The 23,312-nt window shown below is 36.9% G+C and overlaps 1 protein-coding gene across 4 annotated transcripts in view; it reads right to left on the bottom strand.

The window, feature by feature from the left end:
• Positions 1 to 157: 157 nt before the first annotated feature.
• The window catches only part of Wnk (Wnk kinase), a 33,959-nt gene continuing 10,804 nt past the window's right edge, over positions 158 to 23,312 (bottom strand). The window contains exons 12-30 of one of the 4 annotated variants that reach the window (XM_065356606.1): positions 20,295 to 23,308; positions 20,109 to 20,204; positions 19,923 to 20,012; positions 14,968 to 15,793; positions 14,804 to 14,883; positions 10,133 to 10,170; positions 9,847 to 10,051; positions 9,633 to 9,764; positions 9,371 to 9,532; positions 9,224 to 9,283; positions 8,850 to 9,133; positions 8,439 to 8,764; positions 8,160 to 8,362; positions 8,006 to 8,071; positions 7,862 to 7,934; positions 7,662 to 7,780; positions 5,715 to 5,788; positions 3,295 to 3,431; positions 158 to 3,211 (exon numbers count right to left, since the gene is read on the bottom strand). In XM_065356606.1, the coding sequence (XP_065212678.1) occupies positions 3,021 to 3,211; positions 3,295 to 3,431; positions 5,715 to 5,788; positions 7,662 to 7,780; positions 7,862 to 7,934; positions 8,006 to 8,071; positions 8,160 to 8,362; positions 8,439 to 8,764; positions 8,850 to 9,133; positions 9,224 to 9,283; positions 9,371 to 9,532; positions 9,633 to 9,764; positions 9,847 to 10,051; positions 10,133 to 10,170; positions 14,804 to 14,883; positions 14,968 to 15,793; positions 19,923 to 20,012; positions 20,109 to 20,204; positions 20,295 to 23,308 (6,176 nt within the window). In that variant the 3' untranslated portion in view covers positions 158 to 3,020. Of the gene's footprint in view, positions 3,212 to 3,294; positions 3,432 to 5,714; positions 5,789 to 7,661; positions 7,781 to 7,861; positions 7,935 to 8,005; positions 8,072 to 8,159; positions 8,363 to 8,438; positions 8,765 to 8,849; positions 9,134 to 9,223; positions 9,284 to 9,370; positions 9,533 to 9,632; positions 9,765 to 9,846; positions 10,052 to 10,132; positions 10,171 to 14,803; positions 15,794 to 19,922; positions 20,013 to 20,108; positions 20,205 to 20,294; positions 23,309 to 23,312 lie in introns of all 4 variants that reach the window. The other 3 variants (XM_065356608.1, XM_065356605.1, XM_065356607.1) reach the window with 3 other exon arrangements.

The following is a 23,312-nucleotide window of genomic DNA, read 5'->3' on the forward strand; positions in this document are numbered from 1 at the left end:
TTCTTTCATTCGATTCAGCATAATTATTCGAGTTACCTTCAATAAATCTCTCATCCATCACACAATCAGTCAACCACTTCACATAATATTTCCTTCGGTAAATTCTCCCATTATTTCCCTAAACAAAAACAACGAACAAAAAAGTCCTCGACAAACCGATAGTTAAAAATGTATATTGATCTAAGTATATTATGGAAATTACTGAACGTTTAAAATACGAATATTTGGGCACGATTATTACATATCATAATAGAAAGTACAGTTGGTACAGCTAACATACGGAAATTTCCAGACCATGGTTAATATGTATGTCAAAAAGACTAGAATGCTTTGTGAAAAAAAAGAAAATAATAAGGAGGAAAAAAATTCATACATTTTAAAAAATAATAAATAATAAAACAATACACAAACACGAATCGCTATTAAATTAACAACACGAGACGATCAATCGACCACATACAAATTTCGCTATATAACTCTTTTTTGCCACAACAATAGGTATCTCGTACTCTCTCGCAACTAAAAACACATTATTAAAGCACCATAATTTTTCAAAACTCTAGCAACCATTTGCCCGAATCGTTTACTCGCAACAGGTTCATCGAAATATTATACAATTTCCACAAAAATACATAGATTTCATTTTCCAACTACATAAAACAATGCGTATAAGCTGACATTTTTCGTAGGTTTTGATTTTCTTCTAATATTATCTTACGTAGGTATCTCTCTATCGACGAGTAAGAACAACAAGCACTCAACTACAATAAACGAATCGTAAAAAAATTACAAATACATCGTCGTCGCGTTATAAAAATACAATATTACGAAACTAGTATCTGTACGAGTTTTCTCTCGAAATAATACGTACTATATGCAATGTAATTCTTTCCTAATGTACATAATTATTTTTACCTACACATCACAGCAATTTTTAAGCGTTGTCGTTTCCAAAGTACTATTCATCGATTCATCATTTCATTCACGAAATATACTCAAGTCTTCGCGATGGTTCAGAATTCAATCTCAACTCAAGTTTCGAAATTTTCTCAATTCTTATACGCATTTCATCGACCAAAATAATAGAAAAATTAACAACGAAGACGCGGATCCGGAGAGAGAATAAAATTATACGTTCGTTAGATTACAAAAATTCGCTTAAGAAAACATTTTCAAGATGAAAAAAATGTCGTAATCTTTCAAATAAACTAATTTCATCATCGTTTTTCTTTAAAATTTCAAAAACTCATCTACATAGTTTTCAATTTTTTTTTACCAGTATTTAACAAATTTCATCATCTCATCCGATCCGCTTTCAGCATCCAGTACCCATATCTGTCCTCATATCACCTCACGCGTTCGTACACTTGACCAGAATTTCTACTTTGAAAATACATAAACTAGGAGAAAAAAATACAAAGAAAAAAAAAGAGGAAAAAAAGAAAATAAATAAATACATAATCAAACTTGAACAAAAAACTTAAAAACTTCACACGTCATTCATCATGAAACTATTTAAACGGTAAAAGTAAAAACATTGTGCATAATGGTTGATTTTTTTTCAAAATGATTATTTTGTCTGCTATCGTCGTAAGCGTGTGGTAAATAAACCGGCATTGACGGGAGGGGGAGGAAAAAATCATCACAATTTTCATCATCTCGTTAAGAGATAAAAATAATACATAAAAATTACGTCAATACTGTTCATCCTCGAATCCCATTACATAATTTCTATCACGGAAACAACATTTTTTTTTTCAAAAATTTATACAATACGTAAAATAGTAATTCGTCGTGCTCGACGCGAAAAACAAAAAAGAAAAAATTTTTATACACACGCCAAACGAAACCAAAATGAAAATGAAAACAAAAAAGTACACACAGGAAGGAAAATGAAACATCGCCGAAAGCACCACGCAACACGTTAAAAATGTAAATAATCTGCCGATCATCGTTTGATAGGTGGTGAGACGGTATACAACAATGAAAAAGAAACAGAGAAGGGAGGAAAAAAAAAATAAAAATTAAATTTGCCTTACAGTAATTAAGTACATATATTAACAAGCGAGCTAATTTATACCGATCAACTCGCCTTTTTATCATATTTGTTATCACAGATAATTATCTGAAACAGCACGATACAACGAAGAGTAAGAAATTAAAACTAATAATTTTTTATAATTTTTCGATATATAAAAAAAAGAAAAGAAGATAGAAATAAAAATAAAATGATATTTTTTCTTTCGTTTACCGAACTACATAAATAAATACACTCGAGACGGCTTGAAAAATAGTAAGATTTTTTTTTTCCTTCGAAATTACATAAATCAGCTAAACTCTACTTGGAGATAGAAAGAAATGAAAATCGACCAAGTCAACGTTATAATTTTTTTTTTCAAAGCCGTAAATAAAATTTCATCTATAAAACCCCCGTTTTTAAATCACATCACACATTCGCGTATAAATTAAAACGAAAAAAGCGTAGTATATATTGCACCTTTTCTTTTTTTGGCGGGGGAGAGGGGATCATGTATAAAACATTCTGACTCATCATCATCATCATCATCATCAGGTACAATTTACATAACATCGATATCAAGTCAATACAACACATCACTACTACATCATCACAATCATCACATCGTAAGAATCAAATACATATTACACACTCACACACGCACAAAGCTTGATTAAAAGCACACCACATCGTACATCGATCCCAAAGCTTCGCAGAAACTCTCTTCCAATAATTCCATTAATACAACGATGCATTTTTCACAATAAACAGCATCACTACGACAAACACACGGCCATAATAATATTCGATGTAACAATAATAAAAATAATAGATCAAAACAGAAGAAGGAGGAAACGCGGAAATGGAAATTCTTACGCGATACAATCAGTATGGTTGAATATAAGAGATAAAAAGTACATAATACGAAAATGACCGATGTATAAGCGCAATATTATACTAAAAAAATCAAAGGTATCACCGAAAAATACGAATTTTCTTATTATCATTGATTATTCGGATCCGGCTGCTGATAATGATGGTCGCCGCTGCCTTCTTTAGACGTAGCAGACGAAGGGACCGTCGCAGTAAGTATCCCAGGATCGGATATCTTCCTGATGGCGTCTTCCGGTAAACCACCTTCGGGGCTTTGCTGAGCGGTCGAGTATCCGTCTACGCTACATCTAGGAGCTAAGCCTGTAAAAAAAATAAATTTTTTTGATGAAATAAAACAGAGGAGCGAAGGGGCTGAGCAAAGGTAGGAGGAAAAACAAGATTACCGTCGATTGAAGTGGCGCTGTGGCCATTATTGGCGTCTGATGGAGCGCTGATCGTCGCAGGAGCTGAAGCTAGCTGATATAAGGCTTCGAGTTCTTCGCGGTGGCGTCTTTTTAGTTCTGCTAATTCTAACTGTTGCCTGAAAAATTGACAAAAAAGATTAGATTAAAAAAATGAAAGTGAGAGTGAACAAAATTTGAAGTGAGGGAGGGGGAGGAGACTACTAATCATATTTCTGAAATTTTCACGATGACTCTCACGTATTCAAATTCATAAGAACTGAAAGATTCTGTAAGAGACACATTTTTTGACGTTGGTCCAATTTCAGAGTTCGTACTCAATTCCCCCCCCCCCCCAAAAATGCACTCAAGTAATGAAAAAAGTTACAAAATCAGTAATGCAGAAAAAAAATCGCAAAAGAAACTCGTTCAAGACTTCAACTGGCAACTTTCGGTACAAATAAGTTTGACTTTTGGTTAATTTCTGGAGAAAAAAATGAGAATTTTTTGCAAAAAAAAAAAAACAAAAATTGTAGACAATTTTAGAAAAAATGAACATTTTTGACAATTTTTAATTAAAAATTATTTTTTATAAAAAAATGAAAATTTCTGGAAATTTTGGGTAAAAAGCAGCCCATTAAGGCGATCATTAGCGAGAAAAAGTGATACTTCCGAAGTTTTTGTCAAAGAAGTAAGATCTTTTCGCAATTTTTTAACAAAAAAACAAGACTATTGGCAACTTTTGACATTGAAATGAGAATGACAATTTCTGGCAAAAAAAAAATGCAACATTCTGCAATTTTGGAAAAAAACAAGAATTTGGCAGTTTTAGCGAAAAGAAGAGCTTTCTAGCAATTTCTGAGGGGAAAAAAATTAGATTTTCGGGGAATTTTTGGATAAAGAAAAAGCGAAAATTTTAAGCAGTTTTTGGCAAAAAAAGAGATTGTGTGGCAATTTTGATTGAAGATGAGATTTTTTGCCATCTTTGGCCAAAAGTAAAACTTTTGTCAATTTTAACAAAATGGAGGTCTTTTAATGGCAAAACTTTTTTTTAGCAATTTTCAGCAGAACAGTAAGGCTTGAGACGTCTTAGAAATTTTTGGTAAAAAATAAGAATTTTTGACAAAAGACTTTGAAACTTTTAACAAAAATTAGTTTTTTAAAGCGAGACAAGAATAATTTTAGCAAAAGCATTTTTGGCAATTTCTGGCAAAAAAATGACACAATCTGCAGCAATTTTGGAAAAAAAAGCAAGGATTTGGCAGTTTTAGCGAAAGGAAGGGCTTTCTAGCAATTTCTGAGGGGAAAAATCACATTTTTGGGCAATTTTTGGATAAATAACTTCTTGAAATGTTTCACGAAAAAGCGAAAATTTTAAGCAATTTTTGGCAAAAAAAGAGATTGTTTGGCAATTTTGATTGAAGATGAGATCATTTGCCATTTTTGGCCAAAAGTAAAACTTTTGTCAATTTTAACAAAATGGAGGTCTTTTAAAATTTTTTGGCAAAACGGCAAAACTTTTTTAAAGCAATTTTCAGCAGAACAGTAAGGCTTGAGACGTCTTAGAAATTTTTAGTAAAAAATAAGAATTTTTAACAAAAAACTTTGAAATTTTAAAAAAAAATTAGTTTTTTAAAGTGAGACAAAAATAATTTTATCAAAAGCATTTTTGGCAATTTCTGGCAAAAAAAAAAACAAAACTGGCAAATTTTGCAAAAAATTAGACTTTTCAGAATTTTGTGGAAAAGAGCGTCATTTTTAGCAATTTTTTACACGAAAAGAATAAAAAAGTATTTTTTTGAGCAAAAACTGAATTTTTGAAAGTGTTGAAAAAAGTAACTTCAGTGACCAAAACTTTCAAAAAGTAACTTGAAAAGTATTGTCCGTCTAACATAGCTTGAGCTGAATTGTGTCATTTGCATAAGCCGAATTCCAACAAATTTTTCATGAATTTTTCCAAATTTTTTTGGTTCTCAAAATTTTTTAGAGAGTAAAAATTATTGGCTATGTTTATTTTGCATGTTTATTTATGGCTGATTGGCTGGAAACAGATTTATTGAAATAAATCGAGATGAAAGCTAATCAATTTGGGAAACCCTTCTGTTATTCCTTTTTGGCTTCCATAAAATGCAACTGACACAATTCAGGTCAAGCTATGTTGGACGGACAATACCTAATCGAGTACGACCCCTGCATTTTGGAACAATACAGAGCTGATTTAACCAAAGGGAGGGAAAGATGAAATTCAGAGCAACACTTTCAAAATAAGTCTCCAAAGAAACTCTCAATTTTTAAAAATACATCCAAAATTGAAACTTGGACTGCAAATCTTCATTCATGAATTATGAGCCAATTATTTTATTCAAATATGACATATTTACACGCTTAAGATATAAAATTGAATGAGAAGAAATAAATCTTACCTCTGCAGCAAAATTTTCACATCATCTTCGGACATTTTAATTTGAGTATCGCTTTTAGATAAAGTTTCCATTTCCTGAAATTGAAAAATAAAAGTTGAAAATCGACAATGAAATAATAATACATTTAAATTCCAATGCTATTGTTTACACAACATTTAAAAAAAATCCAGTTCCAAGGGGGAAGGGTCAAAAAAAGTGAAAATTAAATTAGGAATTTTCACACCATCAAATACTATGATTTTATTTCAAAAATCTCTTCGAGCCTTGGAAAGGTTTTCAGAAAAAAAGCAATGTGAAAAATGAATTCAGCAAGTTGAAATACCGCGATTTAGCCACCAAACTCGATTTCAGTCGAAAATTTTCCAATTCTCTCTCTTCTGAACGGCTCAGCAGAGAGCGCATTTCAAAAAAAAAAAAAAAACAAGAAAAATGAATTTGACGCATCAGAAAATTCCTGTACCTTAAAAATTATTTACATTTGATGAAATTTTGGGAAATTTCAAGTTTCAAAAATCTACTGGAGGCTCCAGTAATTTTCAAAAAGTCACTGGAGGCAAAACGACTTGAAATCCACCTGCAGTTGACTTCGCAGAGTATTGAAATTAGTTCGCAAGGTAAATTTCGGCTTTCCAACTCGATTTGATGAAATTTTGTGGAATTTCGAGTTTCAAAAATCTGCTCGAGGCTGCAAAACTGCTCAAAACGGGTTGAAACAGTTTCCAATCGATTTGGCATGTCGAAAATAGGATATATTCCAAATTTCAGCTTTATTGGACAATTTGGTAAAATTTTGATTTTTTCCCCTCATTTTTGGCTCAAATTTGATTTTTAAAAATTCACCAAAAATCGCAAAAGGCACTTTGGCACTTGAAATTTTGACAGGTGATAAATTTTTGCCTGATCTTTCGATCTATCTTTGTAAGGTTTAGAAAATTTCGTTCAAGTCCCATGTTGAAACGCAAAATCTGCGATTTCGGCTGACCTGTCAATAAAAATGGCCGCCATTTTGTAAGTAGGGCCACTTTTTTTTTTAGGACAAGGGCTAGAAATGTTCCTTAGGACTCCCTCTTTAAGAAAAAAGTTGTCCCGGAAAATCGACGGGGGGTGAGGGGGGTACAATAGATCCTTACGCGGGTTCCCCGAATATCTAATAAGGGGATCTGGACGGTGTAGAAGGGGTCGGATCAAAAAAATAACGTCATATTCGAAATTGGCATCTTCGAAAACATACAATTCAATATGTCACATGAATTATATTTTTTTTCAAATTTACCATCAAATTGCGGGGGGGGGGGTGTGTTTCTGTGACTCAAATTGATAATTTAGCCGAAAAATCCAGAGTTCTGCAATTCGCAAGCAAAAAATTGAAACTTGGGTCACACTCACGAGTGTTCTTAAAGGTGCCAGTTTCATTTACGAAGTTGACTCTTGATCCCTAAATCCAAAATGGGGTTCAATTTGGGGGGGGGGGTTTAAATTCAGAAATTTTATAAATAAAATATGGGTATCAAAATTTTGATTTCTTGGGACCCAGAATCCATTTTTGAAAATCATTTGACAACCCAAAATAGATTCAAGGATAAAGTGAAAATGAAGAGGGAGGGGGGGGGGGTGAAAATTGAAAATTTTCCAAAAATAAAATATGGGTACATATTAAAGTTTGGAGAAGCAGAATTCATTTTAAAATATTATTTGACCCTAAAATGAACTCCAAAAGTGAGGTAGAAAATTGAAAATACGCTTAGATATCAAAATTTGGGTTTTTGATGACCTTGAATCCGCTATTTTTTCGAAAACGAGTAAAAAAAGTGACAATTGGAGATAAAAGCACATAATAATTGACGAAAAATGCATCAAAGTTGTTACGAGAGGTTAATACGTATCATAGATAACCAAAGTAGGAAAATTGTTAGTATAACGCCAGTTGCAGGATGGAAAAATAAATACCTGAGGATAATTCGATAAACTGGTCAGCTTTTCTAATCTGTCCGCATCGATACTTAATAAATTTAAAGGAGGATGAGTTGTAACGCTAAATCGTCCCCTTTGTATAGGTAAATTTGCAGCTACAAAAGATAAACGAATCAATAGAAGAAATTCTTTGAAAAAATTTACGACCATCGCAACGAAACTCGAATCCAACATACCAGCTAATTGAGAAGGAGAAATAGGAGCGGGCAAAGTTGACGGTTTATGAGGCTCAGAGTGATGATTATCGTTCTATGTGAAACAAATGACACAATTAACGTATCAATAGGGATGATAAGTCATAAACGTTATGAATTATTTACCTGAGCAGATCGAGACGAATCTTTAGTAATTTCTTTTTTGAACCCTCCGTGAATTTTTTCCAATTCCTAAAATTGAACAAAAAAAAATCATTAAGATAATTACTCGTACAAAAAAATACCATCAACGTAATCATCGATCGATCGATGAACATACCTGTTTAAGATTTTCCAAATCTAAAGGCTTCTTATCACGAACATGATCATCTTTGCTTTGCTCCGAAGTCGCACCGGTGGTCACTTGTGATCTAGATGTAGACTGAGCGATACTAGGAGCCTCGTGTAATTTGCTATCGTGACCGGTTCCCGGGCTAATATCTACATCAGATGCGGTAGTATCAGTCGATACGTTAAAATGTGCTACGAAAAAATAACAATCGTTACAATCACGTTTTTCTACCACAATTGGAAAACGATCAAACCCATTTTTACTAACCACCGGCATCGGTATCTTTAGGCAATTGCTGTTCGACTCCAGGTATTGTCGATATTGAAGTACCAGCTGCGCTGGGAATACCGCAAGGAGACATTGCTTGAGGAGTAAACTGCTGAAAACCCGGTTCTGAAAACCCTACTACGGATGCGTTCTCCGAAGACGGTACAGATTGATGTAGATTCTGAGGCAACGTACCCTCGTGCAAAGGCTGATGACCAGGAGTACCAGTTTGCGAAGCAGAATTACCACTACGATTCGGTAGATCGAACGGTTGACAGGTTAATTTAGCTAATTTTTGTTGAAGGTCTTGTAACGTTTGAGGACCACTAGATTTCAAATGTGGAAAAAATCTGATTAGAGACGAACGCGTTTAGCCAAAATTACCAACTCGATGATCAACAACCAACTCACGATGTATCTAACGAAGCTTGATGAGGAACTTTGAAATGAGCGTGATCAGCGCCCGAAATAGTCGCCTCGGGAGATACATTGGCACCCGGAGTGTAAGTAAACGGACGTCCAACACTCAACGAGGCGTTGTAGGTGCTCGTTTGAGGTTCGCCGGAACTGGAAAGTTCACCGAGAGCTACGATTTCAGTGGCTGGAGGAATAACGCCGATCTCAGTCGACGTTCTTTCAGCTTCTGAGGAATCTTTCTGCTGCTGAGAATAGCCCGAAGTTTGGGATTCGGCCACCTGTGCGGAAAGAAAACAAATCGGTGTTGATTTCCGTCCGTAGATGTGTACTTTTCGACGTACGAGTATTTCATCCGAAAATCGGCTTACTTTTTGTTTGATCAAATCGTCGATGACTGGACTCACCAAAAATCTGGAGATCTTACGAGCCTATACGAATAACAACCGATAATAAATCCGTTAGATATATTTTTAGTTGTTTTAGAAATCGAATTCTCTACGAATTATTGCATTTACCGGAGATCCGGTAGCCGAAACTTGAGCTGGTTTCTGTTCACGAGCTTGATCAGTTTTGGAAGCATTGGCAAGACTAGCATCGTTTTGGCCGTACTCTTGCTCAGAATCTGCAGCACTCGAAGCACTTTGCAAAGCTGCATCTCCCATATCTTCTCCTCCCTCCTGAGTCCAAACACAACGACATCGTTAGTTTATAATTATCGAAATTTAATCGAGATTTTCTCAGCTAAAAAATATCTCTCTCATCTCTTCAAATATGTACCTTCGCCTTATGCACAGGGCTACAAGATAGGACGGGTATCTGATTAGGATTCTCTTTCAATTGTCGAGTCAGATCATTCAGTAAAACCATCAACTGATCTAGATGATTCTCCGATACCACCTTTTCAGCCAACTGCAACAAAATAGACAAAAATTATCACCAATCACGATCCATTCACTCGTCAGACATTTTTTCCATCTTCAAAAACACTAACCAATTTATCAGCCACTTCGGCAGCTGTCATTTCGTTATGGTTGAATCCAAACGTGACAATTTTTTGTCTAGTCACCTCTAACTGACATTCGACTTGGCCATCTTCCAAAACACTCAAAACATTTAGCTTCGGAACCGATGGTTTACTTCTGCGTTTCATCAAAGGTTGCTTAGCCTTCAGGTCGCCTAGATTTCTTACATCGACGCTGAAACAAAACCATTGGATTTAAGTACGTAATGGGAAATCATCCAAGACGTGTTGATTTTCTACTCGAGCAACAACTCACCATTCCAGTGCGTCTTCGTTTTGACCCGTCGATTCGACCTGTGTGATTAAACAAACCATACTTAGTGAAAAATCACATTCAAGAACAATATACAAAGATACGTGAAAAACTATATAAAAAGTATGAGTAATTTTAAAAATATTTTTCTTATCGTTTGCCCAACCAACACATACACACGTAACAATTACTACATACAACAACCGTGATACCACGTACATATAACTACGGTAGGTAGGTAGGTAGGTAGCCTACATTGAACGATTACTACAGTCCCAATTGTAAAAAAAAATCACTATTAATAACCTACACCAAAAGCATCTAGAGTACCATTACAACGCTGCCACATATTGCAAAATGAACAACTAATAGAAGGGGTCAAGATGAAGATTTAATTCGAAATTGGATAAATGTAGAGGAGGAGGAGATTATGCGAAGAGGTTGACAAACTATCAAAAAAACCAAAAACCGAAAAAAAAGACGCAGAGACCCATTTTTTTTGTAACTGGAAAGGACTGGGGTGGGGGGAGGTGGGACGTCCGAAGCTACAAAATGCTCACCTAAGAAACCGTACGTCAATCTGAAGAGTGTTTTTAACTATTTTCATGCCCTTTCACCCCTCCTAAAAATTTGGACACACTCTAATTTTGAGTCAATGTTATCCTCTCCCCCCTCTCCCACAGGTCCTCCTAATCCAAATATCAAATTTGAATGAATTTTGTTGAAATTTTTAAGCATCCATGAGATAATCTGATGAATAGAAAATATCAGAAAAGACCTACTTTGGATTTTTGAAACAGCAAAAAAGATGAGTGAGGAGGGGGGGGGGGGTTTCTCGCACTCTTAATATGTATCAACTTCAGCTGACTAGCAGCAGAATGAGACACCACCAATGTTTTTCGAGAAATTTTGGATAATTTTGAGCCCGAAATTGGGTAATAATTTTTGGGCATTTTAGAAGAAAAAAAACATGCGACCAATCAAAATACGTTAAAATTTTGCGGAAAATTCAATGATATTGTTTCTAAAATATTCATTAAACAATTTTGCAAAATGTTTGAGCCTTGAATTTGGTCATCATTTTTGCGATTAAAAAAATGTTGCAAAAGATTTAAACATTCTAATGAAAATGTTTTTTGAAAAATGTTGCAGGAATTTTAAGCACAAAATTAGATGATAATTTTTGGGAATTTTTGAAAAATAAAACTTGCAATTAGTCAAAATGAGTTGAAATTTCGAGGGAAATTCAAAATATATTGTTTCAGAATAATGTTTATCGAAACAACTTTGAAAAATGTTGCAGCCTTAAATTGGACAACAGTTTTTGGGATTTTCAAAAAGTATGATGTACCCTTCCAAAATGGTTAAAATGTTGCAAAAATTCAAAAATTTCGACAAAAATGTTTTTTGAGCAATTTCGAAAAATTTCAAGCTCAAAATAATTGGGCAATGATTTTTGAGAATTTTTTTTAAAAAAGCCATGCAACCTGTCAAAATGAGTTGAAATTTTGCAAAAAAAATTCAAAAATCTCGACAAAAATATTTTTTGACCAATTTTGAAAAATTTTAACCCTAAAAATTGAGTAACGATTTTTGGGAATTTTTGAGAAAAAGCCACGCGACCAGTTAAAATGAGTTAAATTTTTGCGATAAATTCAAATATTTGCAATAAAAATGATTTTGACATTTTTTTGAGCTCAAAATTGACTCATGATTTTTGTGATTTTGAAAAAGTAGTAAGCGACTCATCAAAATTGGTTAAAATGTGAGAAAAAATTCAAATACACTCTAATGACAATTTTTTTTGAGAAATTTTTAACAATTTTGAGCCCAAAATTGAGCGATAATTTTCCGGAATTTATAAAATAGAGCCATTCTATCTGCCAAAATGAGTTAAAATTTTGAGATAAATTCAAATATTGCAATAAAAATGATTATTGAGCGATTAAAAAAAATTTTTAAGCTCAAAATTGACTCATGATTATTGTGATTTGGAAAAATTGGTGAGGGACTCATCAAAATGGATTAAAATGTTGCAAGAAATTCTAAATTATTCCAATAAATTTTTTTGAGCAACATTGAAGAAATTTTGAGCCTAAAATTGGGTAATGATTTTTGGGAATTTTTGAGAAAAAGCCATGCGACATATCAAAATGAATTAAAATTTTGCAGGAAATTCAAATATTGCAATAAAAATGATTATTGAGCGATTTTGAAAATTTTTTGAGCTCAAAATTGACTCATGATTTTTTTGATTTTGAAAAATTGGTGGGGGACTCATCAAAATGGATTAAAATGTTGCAAAAAATTCAAAATTATTCCAAAAAAATTTTTTTGAGCAACTTTGAAGAAATTTTGAGCCCAAAATTGGGTAATGATTTTTGGGAATTTTTGAGAAAAAGCCACGCGACTTGTCAAAATGAGTAAAAATTTTGCGAGAAATTCAAATATTGCAATAAAAATGATTATTGAGCGATTTTGAAAATTTTTTGAGCTCAAAATTAGCTCACGATTTTTATGATTTTGAAAAAGTGGTGTGGGACCCATCAAATTGGGTTAGAAAGTTGCAAGAAATTCAAGTACTCAAAGACATTTTTTTTTTAAATTCTGAATTATTTTGTGGCAATTTTTTGTACTTTTTGAAGAAAAAAATCATGCGATCAGTCAAAATGAGTTGAAATTTCGCGAAAAATTCAAATAAATGTTTCAGAAATGTTTATTGAACAGTTTTGAAAAATGTTTTGAGTTTCAATTTGGTTCATAATTTTTTGAATTTTGAAAAAGTAGGTATGATGCAACCGACCAAAATGGACTAAAATGTTGCAAAAAATTCAAATATTCCAACGAAAATGTTTTTGAGCAATTTTGAAGAAATTCCAAGCCCAAAATTGGGTAATGATTTTTGGGAATTTTGTTTAAAAAGCTATGCGACCTGTCAAAAAGAATAAAAATTTCGCGAGAAATTCGAATAATGCAATAAAATGTTTTTTTTGCGCGATTCTGAAAAATTTTTGAGCTAAAAATAGGCCTATGACCTTTTTTTTTTAATGATGCGATCAATCAAAATGGGTCAAAATGTTACGAAAAATTCACATATTTCAACGAGAATGTATTTTCAACAATTTTGAAGAATTTTGAGCTCAAACTTGAGTTGGTACTGATTTTTGACATTTTTGAAAAAGCGTCCTGCGATCTGTCTATAACGACTTGAGTAATTTTGAAAAAATTTTGAGCAGCATATTGTCTCAAGAATTTTGGGATATTTGAAAAAATTGTCATACGAGCTTGCAAAATGATTTAAAATTTCAGTAGAAAATCAAAAATTTCTCTCCGAATTTTTTTGAGCACTTTTTAAGAAATATGATTTCAAAATTGAGTCGATTCCCCGAGTAATCGTACTGACATATCTAAAACACATTCAAAAATGTTCAAAAAGAATTTTGGTTGAAATTTCTGATGGATAAAATGAAAACATCTCAAAAACTTTAAAAATCATGACCCAATAGAGCAAAAGAATTTTCAAAATTGCTCAAAAAAAAATTTCGACAAAATATTTGAATTTCTCGCGAAATTTTAACCCATTTTGATAGGTCGCAAGGTCACTTTTAAATAATTCTACAATACTTCATTTTTACACGAAATCAAAGGATGTAACCGCCTTTCTGCGAACTCTGACTCAATGGGCGAGGAATAAATTATTTTGCTTACGGATATGAACTGTTTTTTTTGCCCCTTTCTAGAACCTCTACTTTTTGCCAATTAAATTGCTTCAGACTACATTTTCAAGTCTTTTTGGGATCTCCGGCTCCTCCCATCACAATAGAGGTAGTCTATAGTCTATTCATCTAAATCACTGATTACTGAGGTGCACTTAAATTACCTACAATTACTAATACGAGTAGAAAGCAAAATCTACGTGATGATAAGCTGCATCAGATTGAAATAATTACGTAGGTATGTAGAAATTCAATGCGCACAAAATTTCAAAAGCCACAAATTAAACAGAAAGAAAAGAGATCCAAAAGAAAAATACGTAAAGAAAGAATAAGTAATAGAGGAAGAAATAAAATTATAACCAATTTCGGATGATTCGGATTTTTTCTTAGAATTAACGAAATTTAGCAAACCTCGCTACTAAATTGCCAATTTTTTCTGATTAGGTTGTAGAATTTTTAAACATTCAAAAAGTACTTTTTTTCACTAAAACATTTCTTTTAGCTTTTGTACGATGAAAATTCGCCGAATCATCCTGCAAGTGTATAAAATCGATTCACTACGACATCAAGCCAATAAAAAGCGTTTTCTACCAAAAAAAAAAAAAAAAAATACGTCTATCAATCCAAAATCCGCTTTAAAAAAAATCTATCAGCCACCGAAAAACACAAAACCTCGATAAAATTCCACATTTTCACACGACTTAAGACCAACACAGCCGGAAAAAAAACAACACCTAAATATTGCAGCACCTCTTACCTACTTCACGATTTGCAATACAACAAGACGTGAGAAGAAAGTGAAGAAAGATGAAAATGATCAGAGACCGGGGGAGGAGGGGGCGGTGGGGTGTTTCATGTGAACCGGGTGCGTAAAGAAAATCGTACTGTACAACTTATACGACATACGTGGTTAATTAAACCTCTCGTACCGATTCAGTAAATCGACGGTTTGACTTACTTGAGCGGGTTTAATCGTAATATCCGGGTACTTGGCGTTCGTATCGATGTAGAATTCATCTTGGCTGGCGTTATCCGGACCTAAGGTAATCGTATCAAAAGTACTGGTAGATTCGGTCGATAGCGACGATAAGGTTGAAATAGTCGATATATTCGATATTTTACGTTTAGGATCGTCGAACGAGGAATTCGATTCGGTACCGAACGACATCTGTCTGTGAATATCCGATAATTTCACTTCGTTCTTAGCATCGGTGCAGTCGGGAGGATAGGCCGTAGGTGTCTGACAACTCTGATCCTTGGAGAACTTGGTCCACGTTCCGATTCCGGATAAATTCAACGATAAATTACACGACGCCGGTTTAGCGAAATTACACGCTTCTGCCGCATTGGGAGGTTCGTAGCAATTGGTGTCCGATAACTTCCTCATCATATGATTATCTAAGTATAAATTATTCGTATCGGAAACGTAGTCCGAATCCGTTGACATTGTTGACTGATTCGACATCACGGATATTTTACGTTGGGTGTCCAACGCGGACGCAGCGGACGGCGAAGGCGTCGCGAACGTACCAGCACCAGCGCCGCCGGTGGCTGTTTTGTTTACACTCTGACTATTATTGGTATGACTAGCACTATCTAACTGAGATCGCACACAATTTATAACAAAAGTGGATTGAGCGAGAAGCGGATTTTGTTGCGAATGAAGCAAGCCAAGGCACGTATCACACTGAGGCAAAGAACAGCAAGCTGCCGAGCCGCTAACGCATACCCCCTGATGCTGTTGCTGTTGCTTTTGCTGCAGCTGTTGTTGTTGTTGTTGAGGTTGATGGTGATGATGTTGAACACTTACGTCGGATAGAACGGGTGTATTGTCCACCACCATTTGACTAGTTGCCAGATCCGCCAGAGACGAATCGTTTCCTATGTACAGATCTCCGTACGATGATATCATCGGCGTTGGTGTTGATTCTGCGCCGCTAACCAGACCCTGCAAAAATATGCAGACAGTTTTAGTTACAAGTCAAGTTGAATGACGATCAATTTGAGAGAAAAGTTCCAAAAGTATGTGGAAGTCCATCAGGAAAAGATGCTTATTGCCAAAAAAAAAAAAACTGAGTCTTACGTGACGTCATAGCATCTGAAATGTTCCAGAATTCTGGTATGTTTGAGACGTGTGGAGGGACAGGGAGAAGAGTCAGAGAGATCGGATCAGAAAATAAAAAAGATGTTCAAGGAACGATGCTTCATACCCAATTTTGAATATTTTTTTTTGGCACAGGTGGAAGAAGACGGTCAGAGGAATGGGACCGAAAAAAAAATTGACTGAATAATCGAACTTGGCACTTTCAAATTAGTAACAAACAATATGCATTGTGCAGCTTCATTTTTAAAGTTTTTCTGAATTTTGACCACTGAGGGAGGCGGGAAGAGCTCAGGGGTCGTATTAGAAAAATAAGCGGATATTCGAACTTGGCCCCTCCGAAAATCTCACAAATAATGTGTCACACGTCAGTTTGAATTTTATGAAATTTTGCTCATAGCAATCTGAAACATAGAGGGAGGTAGACTCAGAGGGATGGAATCGAAAAATTGAACAGATATTTGCACTCAGCACTTTCGAAAACCTTACAAACGATATGTCACTCGCCATTTTAGATTTTTTGAACTTTTTATATACGTGTTATGAGGATTGGGATACCGGTTAGGGAGGTACCAAGGGGTCAAATCCAAAAAGTGAGCAGATATTTGAACTCAGCATATTTGGAAAACCTCATGAACGATGTACCACACGTCATTAATTTTTTGTTTAGAATTTTCGTCATACTTGAAATACGGGGGGAGGGGGAGCACAGCCTCAGAGGGGTCGAATCGATAAAGTGGCCAGATATTTGAACCCAGCACCTTCGAAAACCTCACAAATGATGTGTCACTTGTCATTTCAGATTTTTTGGGATTTTCAAACATTTTGAGAGTATTAACACCGGAGGGGGAGAGGGTACTGAGGCATCGTATCCAGAAAATGGGCAAATATTTGAACTCAACACCTTTGAAAACCTCACAAAAGATAGGTCACACACGCCATTTAATTTTTTTTTTTGAAATTTTGGTCATACTTTAAACATTGGGGGGGGGGGGGGAGGGAAAGAGGCTCAGAGAGGTCGAATCGAAAAATAAAGCTGATATTCGAATTCAGCACCCTCGAAAACCTCACAAACGATACGTCACAAGTCATTTAATTTTTAGTTTTTGAAATTTTGGTAATACTTTAAAAATTGGAAAGGGGAGGGGGCTCAGAGGGGTCAAATCGAAAAATAAAGCAGATATTCGAACTCATCACCTTCGAAAACCTAACAAACGATATGTCACTCGTAATTTTGGAATTTTCGGAATTTTTGGACATGTTTAAGAGGGGGGGGGGGGGTATTGAGGCGTCGTATCCAAAAAATTGGCAAATATCTGAACTCCGCACCTTCGAAAACCTCACAAACGATACGTCACACGTCATTTGAGATTTTTTGAAATTTTGGTCATACTTGAAAAATTGGGGAGGGGGCTCAGAGGGGTCGAATCGAAAAATAGAGCAGATATTCGAACTCAGCACCTTCGAAATCCTCACAAACGATATGTCACACGTCATTTGAGATTTTTTGAAATTTTGGTAATGTACTTTAAAAATTGGAGAGGGGGGACTAATAGGGGTCAAATCGAAAAATAAAGCAGATATTCGAACTCAGCACCTTCGAAAACCTAACAAACGATATGTAACTCGTCCTTTTAGAATTTTCGAAATTTTTGGACATGTTTAAGAGGGGGGGGGGGTATTGAGGCGTCGTATCCAAAAAATTGGCAAATATCTGAACTCAGCACCTTCGAAAACCTCACAAACGATATGTCACACGTCATTTGAGATTTTTTTGAAATTTTGGTCATACTTGAAAAATTGGGGAGGGGGCTCAGAGGGGTCGAATCGAAAAATAGAGCAGATATTCGAACTCAGCACCTTCGAAATCCTAACAAAAGATATGTCACTCGTCATTTTGGATTTTTCGGAATTTTTGAACATGCTTAAGGTTTGGGCCATTTTGGAGGGAGGGGGTACACAAAGTTGAGTTGAAAAGTTGAGAGATATTCGAATTTATTATCCTAAAAAATTTAGCAAACGCTGAATCACACGTAATTTGAAATTGTTTGTGATTCTATGCATATTGGGAGGGGGAAGGAGTCGAGTGGCCAGATGAGGGGGGGGGGGCTTAGAGAGGTCAGATCAAAAAATTAAGAGGATATTCGAACTTGGCACATTTGAAAACCAAACAAACGATGCGCCACTCCAAATCTCAATTTTTTTGGTGAGGGAGGGGGGAGATCCTAAGGGACGATACTTGAAAAAGTATGTGGAAATTTTAGTCCAGTCGGTAAAGAACTTTATGAGGGCAAACCCAAACAAAACTGCTAACAAAGGTTTTTTTGCTTTAAGATCTCTAAGAGGGTGTCCTAAACAACATATCTCGACCCGTCCCCGATCCACGTGGAGCTTTCCCCCCCACAGTGGATTTTAGCCCCCCAAAACACGTTTTTCGCCATTTACTCCCCCGCGTTGCATTTTAGCGAAAAATATGTGGTTAGATAAAAGAATCTACGTCAAATTTCCGATCTAATGATGTATCAACTTTCCTTGTACGCTCAAGGGGGGTGGAACTATAGCCATTTAAAAAGGGGGGTTTCTTGAAAAATACATAATGGCTATAGGCGCCTAAGAGGGGTGAAATGGTCTCCGAAAGCGTTCGAATTGATATTAGCATGTAAGGTGAGTACCGTAGAGAAACTTCCGCATGAAAAATTTCAGATCCACACCCCCTCCCCTTTTGGGAGAGCCCCCCTTTTCTGAAATTTCAATAACACTTTTCTCAGCCCCATGTTGACCGATTTTGAAAATTTTTCAGTATGTTATGTATATCCTTAGTACGTATCCCCACAAAAATTTTCAACCCCCTCCCCTCATATTTACCCCTCAAATTCGCGTTTTTTAATTTTTTTATGCTTTTCAACAATAGTGAAAATTGAAGGGACTAAGTGCTCTGGAGAGAGCTAGATGAGGGTAGCAAAAAATCTGATGTCATATTCGTGCTCAGTGGTATCGAATCATGAGAAAACGACACCCTGCTCATTGATACTTGGTTATTTTCCCCAAAATTCCCATTTTACCCCAACCCTCCTTAAGATACATTTTTACACCATTTTGAGGGGTAAATATGAGGGGAGGGGGTTGAAAATTTTTGTGGGGATACGTACTAAGTATATACATAACATACTGAAAAATTTTCAAAATCGGTCAACATGGGGCTGAGAAAAGTGTTATTGAAATTTCAGAAAAGGGGGGCTCTCCCAAAAGGGGAGGGGGTGTGGATCTGAAATTTTTCATGCGGAAGTTTCTCTACGGTACTCACCTTACATGCTAATATCAATTCGAACGCTTTCGGAGACCATTTCACCCCTCTTAGGCGCCTATAGCCATTATGTATTTTTCAAGAAACCCCCCTTTTTAAATGGCTATAGTTCCACCCCCCTTGAGCGTACAAGGAAAGTTGATACATCATTAGATCGGAAATTTGACGTAGATTCTTTTATCTAACCACATATTTTTCGCTAAAATGCAACGCGGGGGAGTAAATGGCGAAAAACGTGTTTTGGGGGGCTAAAATCCACTGTGGGGGGGAAAGCTCCACGTGGATCGGGGACGGGTCGAGATATGTTGTTTAGGACACCCTCCTAGAGATCTTAAAGCAAAAAAACCTTTGTTAGCAATTTTGTTTGGGTCCAACTCCTTACCGACTGGACTATTTGAGCGAAATTCGAACTTGGTACAAAAATCCGAGAAACAATGTTTCGTAAGTCATTTTAATTTTTTTGAATTCCGAACGTGCTCGGATCTTGAGGCTGAGATCGTGATTTTTTTTCACTTTTTTAAATGTAGTAACCTTCAACTGATGCTTTCATTACGAAAAGTTCAACTGACGTGAGACTCGTTTCACCTCCATCCCTCAGAAAATGAGGATGGCCTCCCATACATTGAAAGTTTTCAAAGTAATTGTCAATAATTCGATTTTCAAAAAACTCACCCCAACGTTAGAAGGAACATTGCTCATAACCACTGACTGATTCATCTGTGACCTTCCATCAGGACATACCATTTGATTGCCTTGATCATTCTGAGAATCCGAAATATAAAAATTATTTCATCAGTTCGAAACCGAAAAAAATGAAGTTCAAGCTGTAAAATAATTTCAAATTGAAGCTCAACTTACTTGAGCTACGCTGCCAACCACATCCGTCGTTCTATTTGGATTAATCATTCCAATATTCACATTCACGACATTACCATTAGAAGCAGGAGGTATCTCCTAAAACCAAGAAAAAAATACAAATAAATTAACAAACCTCGTACTTCTCTACAAAACTTCTTTTCGAACTTGATCCACGAATGAACTTACTTGAGACATAGGCACGTACACATTTCCCGTTGATACCGCCACGTTTTCAACATTTTGATTCTCATTCTGTTGATACCCTCCAGTCGAATTGTCCACAGTTTGGGGCAAAACATCATTCTGAGGCTGCTGATACGACTGCTGAAAATTCTGAGTTGGTTCGCTATGCTGCCTGGTTTGATTATCAACAAAATTACCCCCTACATTTTGCACATATTGTTGTTGTTGCTGCTGCTGCTGCTGTTGTTGCTGTTGTTGTTGATAAGCAGCATTTTGAGCCTCGTACTGAGCGTTTAACATAACATCTTGACCATACTGCTGACCTGCCTCCACATTGCCCATCGAAGTAGGTACCTGATTCTGAGATTGAACTTGGTACTGCTGTTGTGCCTGTGCCTGCTGCTGAGGCGGTGGCGGTTGTTGCAACATGGTCGCAACTGGTTGCTGGTATTGACCGCACATCTGCAGATAATTCTCCATCTGCGACTGCAAGAAATTGGTGTTTTGTCGCGCCTGCATTTGCAGATGTTGTTGCATTTCGGCCGACGATACGGGAACGTACTGCATCGCAGACAAATCCAGCGAATTTTGAGGCTGGTTTTTCCACATTTCGTTCGCACCTTTGATCTGAGCCGATAATTCCGGATGTTGGTACAATTGAGCTAGAAATTCTTCCGGAGGTTTTCTCGTCATATCGGCTCCTTGAGAATTGGCAGCGGCCGCTTGCAACTGTAAATTCATCAACGCCATTTGTTTCTGTAACTGCATGAACGATTCTTGCTCCATGTTCGGATAATTTTGATTTTCTTCTAATTTAGCAGTCATCTGATTCGACGCGGATGGCGCCTGAGGCGGTGGTAAATTCCCGTACATGTTTTGTTGCTGTTGTTGTTGCTGTGGCTGCTGCTGCTGCGGAGGAACGGCGCAATACGATTGAATTCCCGGCACCGAGGCACCGGATGCTAGGGCTTGATTATACTGAGCGTTCAAGAAAGCTTGAAATGTTGCAGCTAAGTCGGGTGGGATTTGTGAAAGTATTTGGCTCATATCGGTGGTATTCTTGAATTGCGACGATGACAGCGTTTCGCCATACGACGTCGACGGTGGTTTAGCGTACGATTGATTTTGCATTACATCTTGCTGCGTACGAGACGTGGCGCCATTTTGCGAGTATTTCGAATCATCTACGGTCTGCTGCGAGGCCATCGAATAGGCGGGCATTTGAGTCGCAGGTATATCCAGGCTTTGCGAATGCATCTTATAATACTGCATATTGATAGGCTCTTTGGAAACAGCGGCCATCGTCTGAGGATCGATTTGCTGCTGTTGCAAGAGCCCTTGAACCATTTGACCTTGCTGATTCAACATATTCGGCGGAGGCTGCCGTAAGAATTGTTGCTGAAAAGGTTGTTGAGCGTTCATAGGTTGGAACTGTTGCATTATTTGCGCGGCAGCCGCAGGAGGAGGCTGCTGATAAGGCAGATTCTGCTGAGACGGAGGCAACTTATTCAGATACTGTTGCTGGAGGGTGTAGAGTTGCTGCAGCCTCGTGAAATCACTCTGACTGGTTGGAATATTCGCAGATTGTTGGAAAACTTCGGCGAACTCGCGCAGATTTGGAGCAGCAGCGACGAAATTACCGTACTGTGGTAAAGATACCGGCACGTATTGTTGCTGATTCTCTTTGGGCTGGCCATCCGTAACGTATGCTTGAGCCAGATTTTCCTGGCCGGGGAATTGGACTGCATAACCGAGAGGTACATCTGGATTTTTAACCAGTGGGTAAAAAGGCATCGATGTAGGAGGCATCTCGGCTCCGGTAAATGGCTGATTCTGCAAATATTCCAACTGCGATTGTTGTTGGATTTGGTTCGGCTGTTGCTGCTGCTGTTGTTGTTGTTGGGATATAAACGACGCAGTCGTTTGTTGAAAATTGGATGCAGACATTTGCATATCTGCCTGTTGAGTTGTCTCATTTGTAGGGGGTTGCTGCTGCTGCTGTGACTGGTAAGTATTTTGACTAGAATCTAATTGTTGCAGTTGATGCTGCGGTTGCTGAGTTCGATCACCATTTGCAGGATATTGCTGCTGGGGCTGAAACTGAGCAGTCTGTGAGTATGATTGACTATAGTCCAGTTGTTGATTTTGGCCCATGTTTTGTTGACTCTGAATGTCAGCTTGTGACGAATACGAACGACCTCCGCTCGATCTGGACTGTAATTGAAAGTCATCTTTTTGATGAAGCAGGTGCTGACTGGGGACGTCGACCTGTTCATTCGTGTACTGATTCGCGATAACGGTACCATTCGTAGTCGGTATCTGCGAACCATCGGTCGAATACTGGACACCGGCTTGTGCCGGGAGAGGCATTCCACCTCCATTTTCGCCATTATTGTGAAAATACTGCGTATCAGAGACCGTATATTGACTAGGAGGAGGTTGTACATTGAAAGACTGGTACTGTTGCATTTGCGGTTGCATTGTATTCTGTTGTTGCTGCTGCTGCTGCTGCGGTGAAGACGATAAATCGCCTGCGCCGCCACCAACTACATTCATTTGGGCAGCAGCGGCCTGCTGTATTTGCTGGACGGCTGCAGACTGCTGTTGCTGTTGTTGTTGCATCTGTTGCATTTGCTGAGCGGCGGCTGCTGCTGCTACTTGTTGTTGCAACTGTTGTTGTTGTTGCTGCTGCTGCTGCTGTTGTTGTTGTTGTTGTTGCTGTTGGATGTAATCGAACTGAGCTAAAGCTATCTGCTCGGACATTTCGACTTGATAAGCGAGTTGAGCATCAGCATTCGGGTAGAGTGGCTGTTGCTGCTGTTGTTGTTGAGTTTGCTGTATTTGCTGCTGAATATCTTGAACCGCTGCGGCAGCTAGCTGAGGCTGGTAGGCAACAAACGATTGCTGAATCATGGCGTTCATCTGCGACTGAGCGAGCTCCAGTTCGCCATTGTAGCCGTAATTCGGAGGTAATGCGTTTTGCTGGTCTAATGATAAATTCGCCATCGTATCTAAGTCTGA

This window comes from Planococcus citri, chromosome 3 (assembly GCF_950023065.1).
Source record: "Planococcus citri chromosome 3, ihPlaCitr1.1, whole genome shotgun sequence".
NCBI lineage: Eukaryota > Metazoa > Arthropoda > Insecta > Hemiptera > Pseudococcidae > Planococcus > Planococcus citri.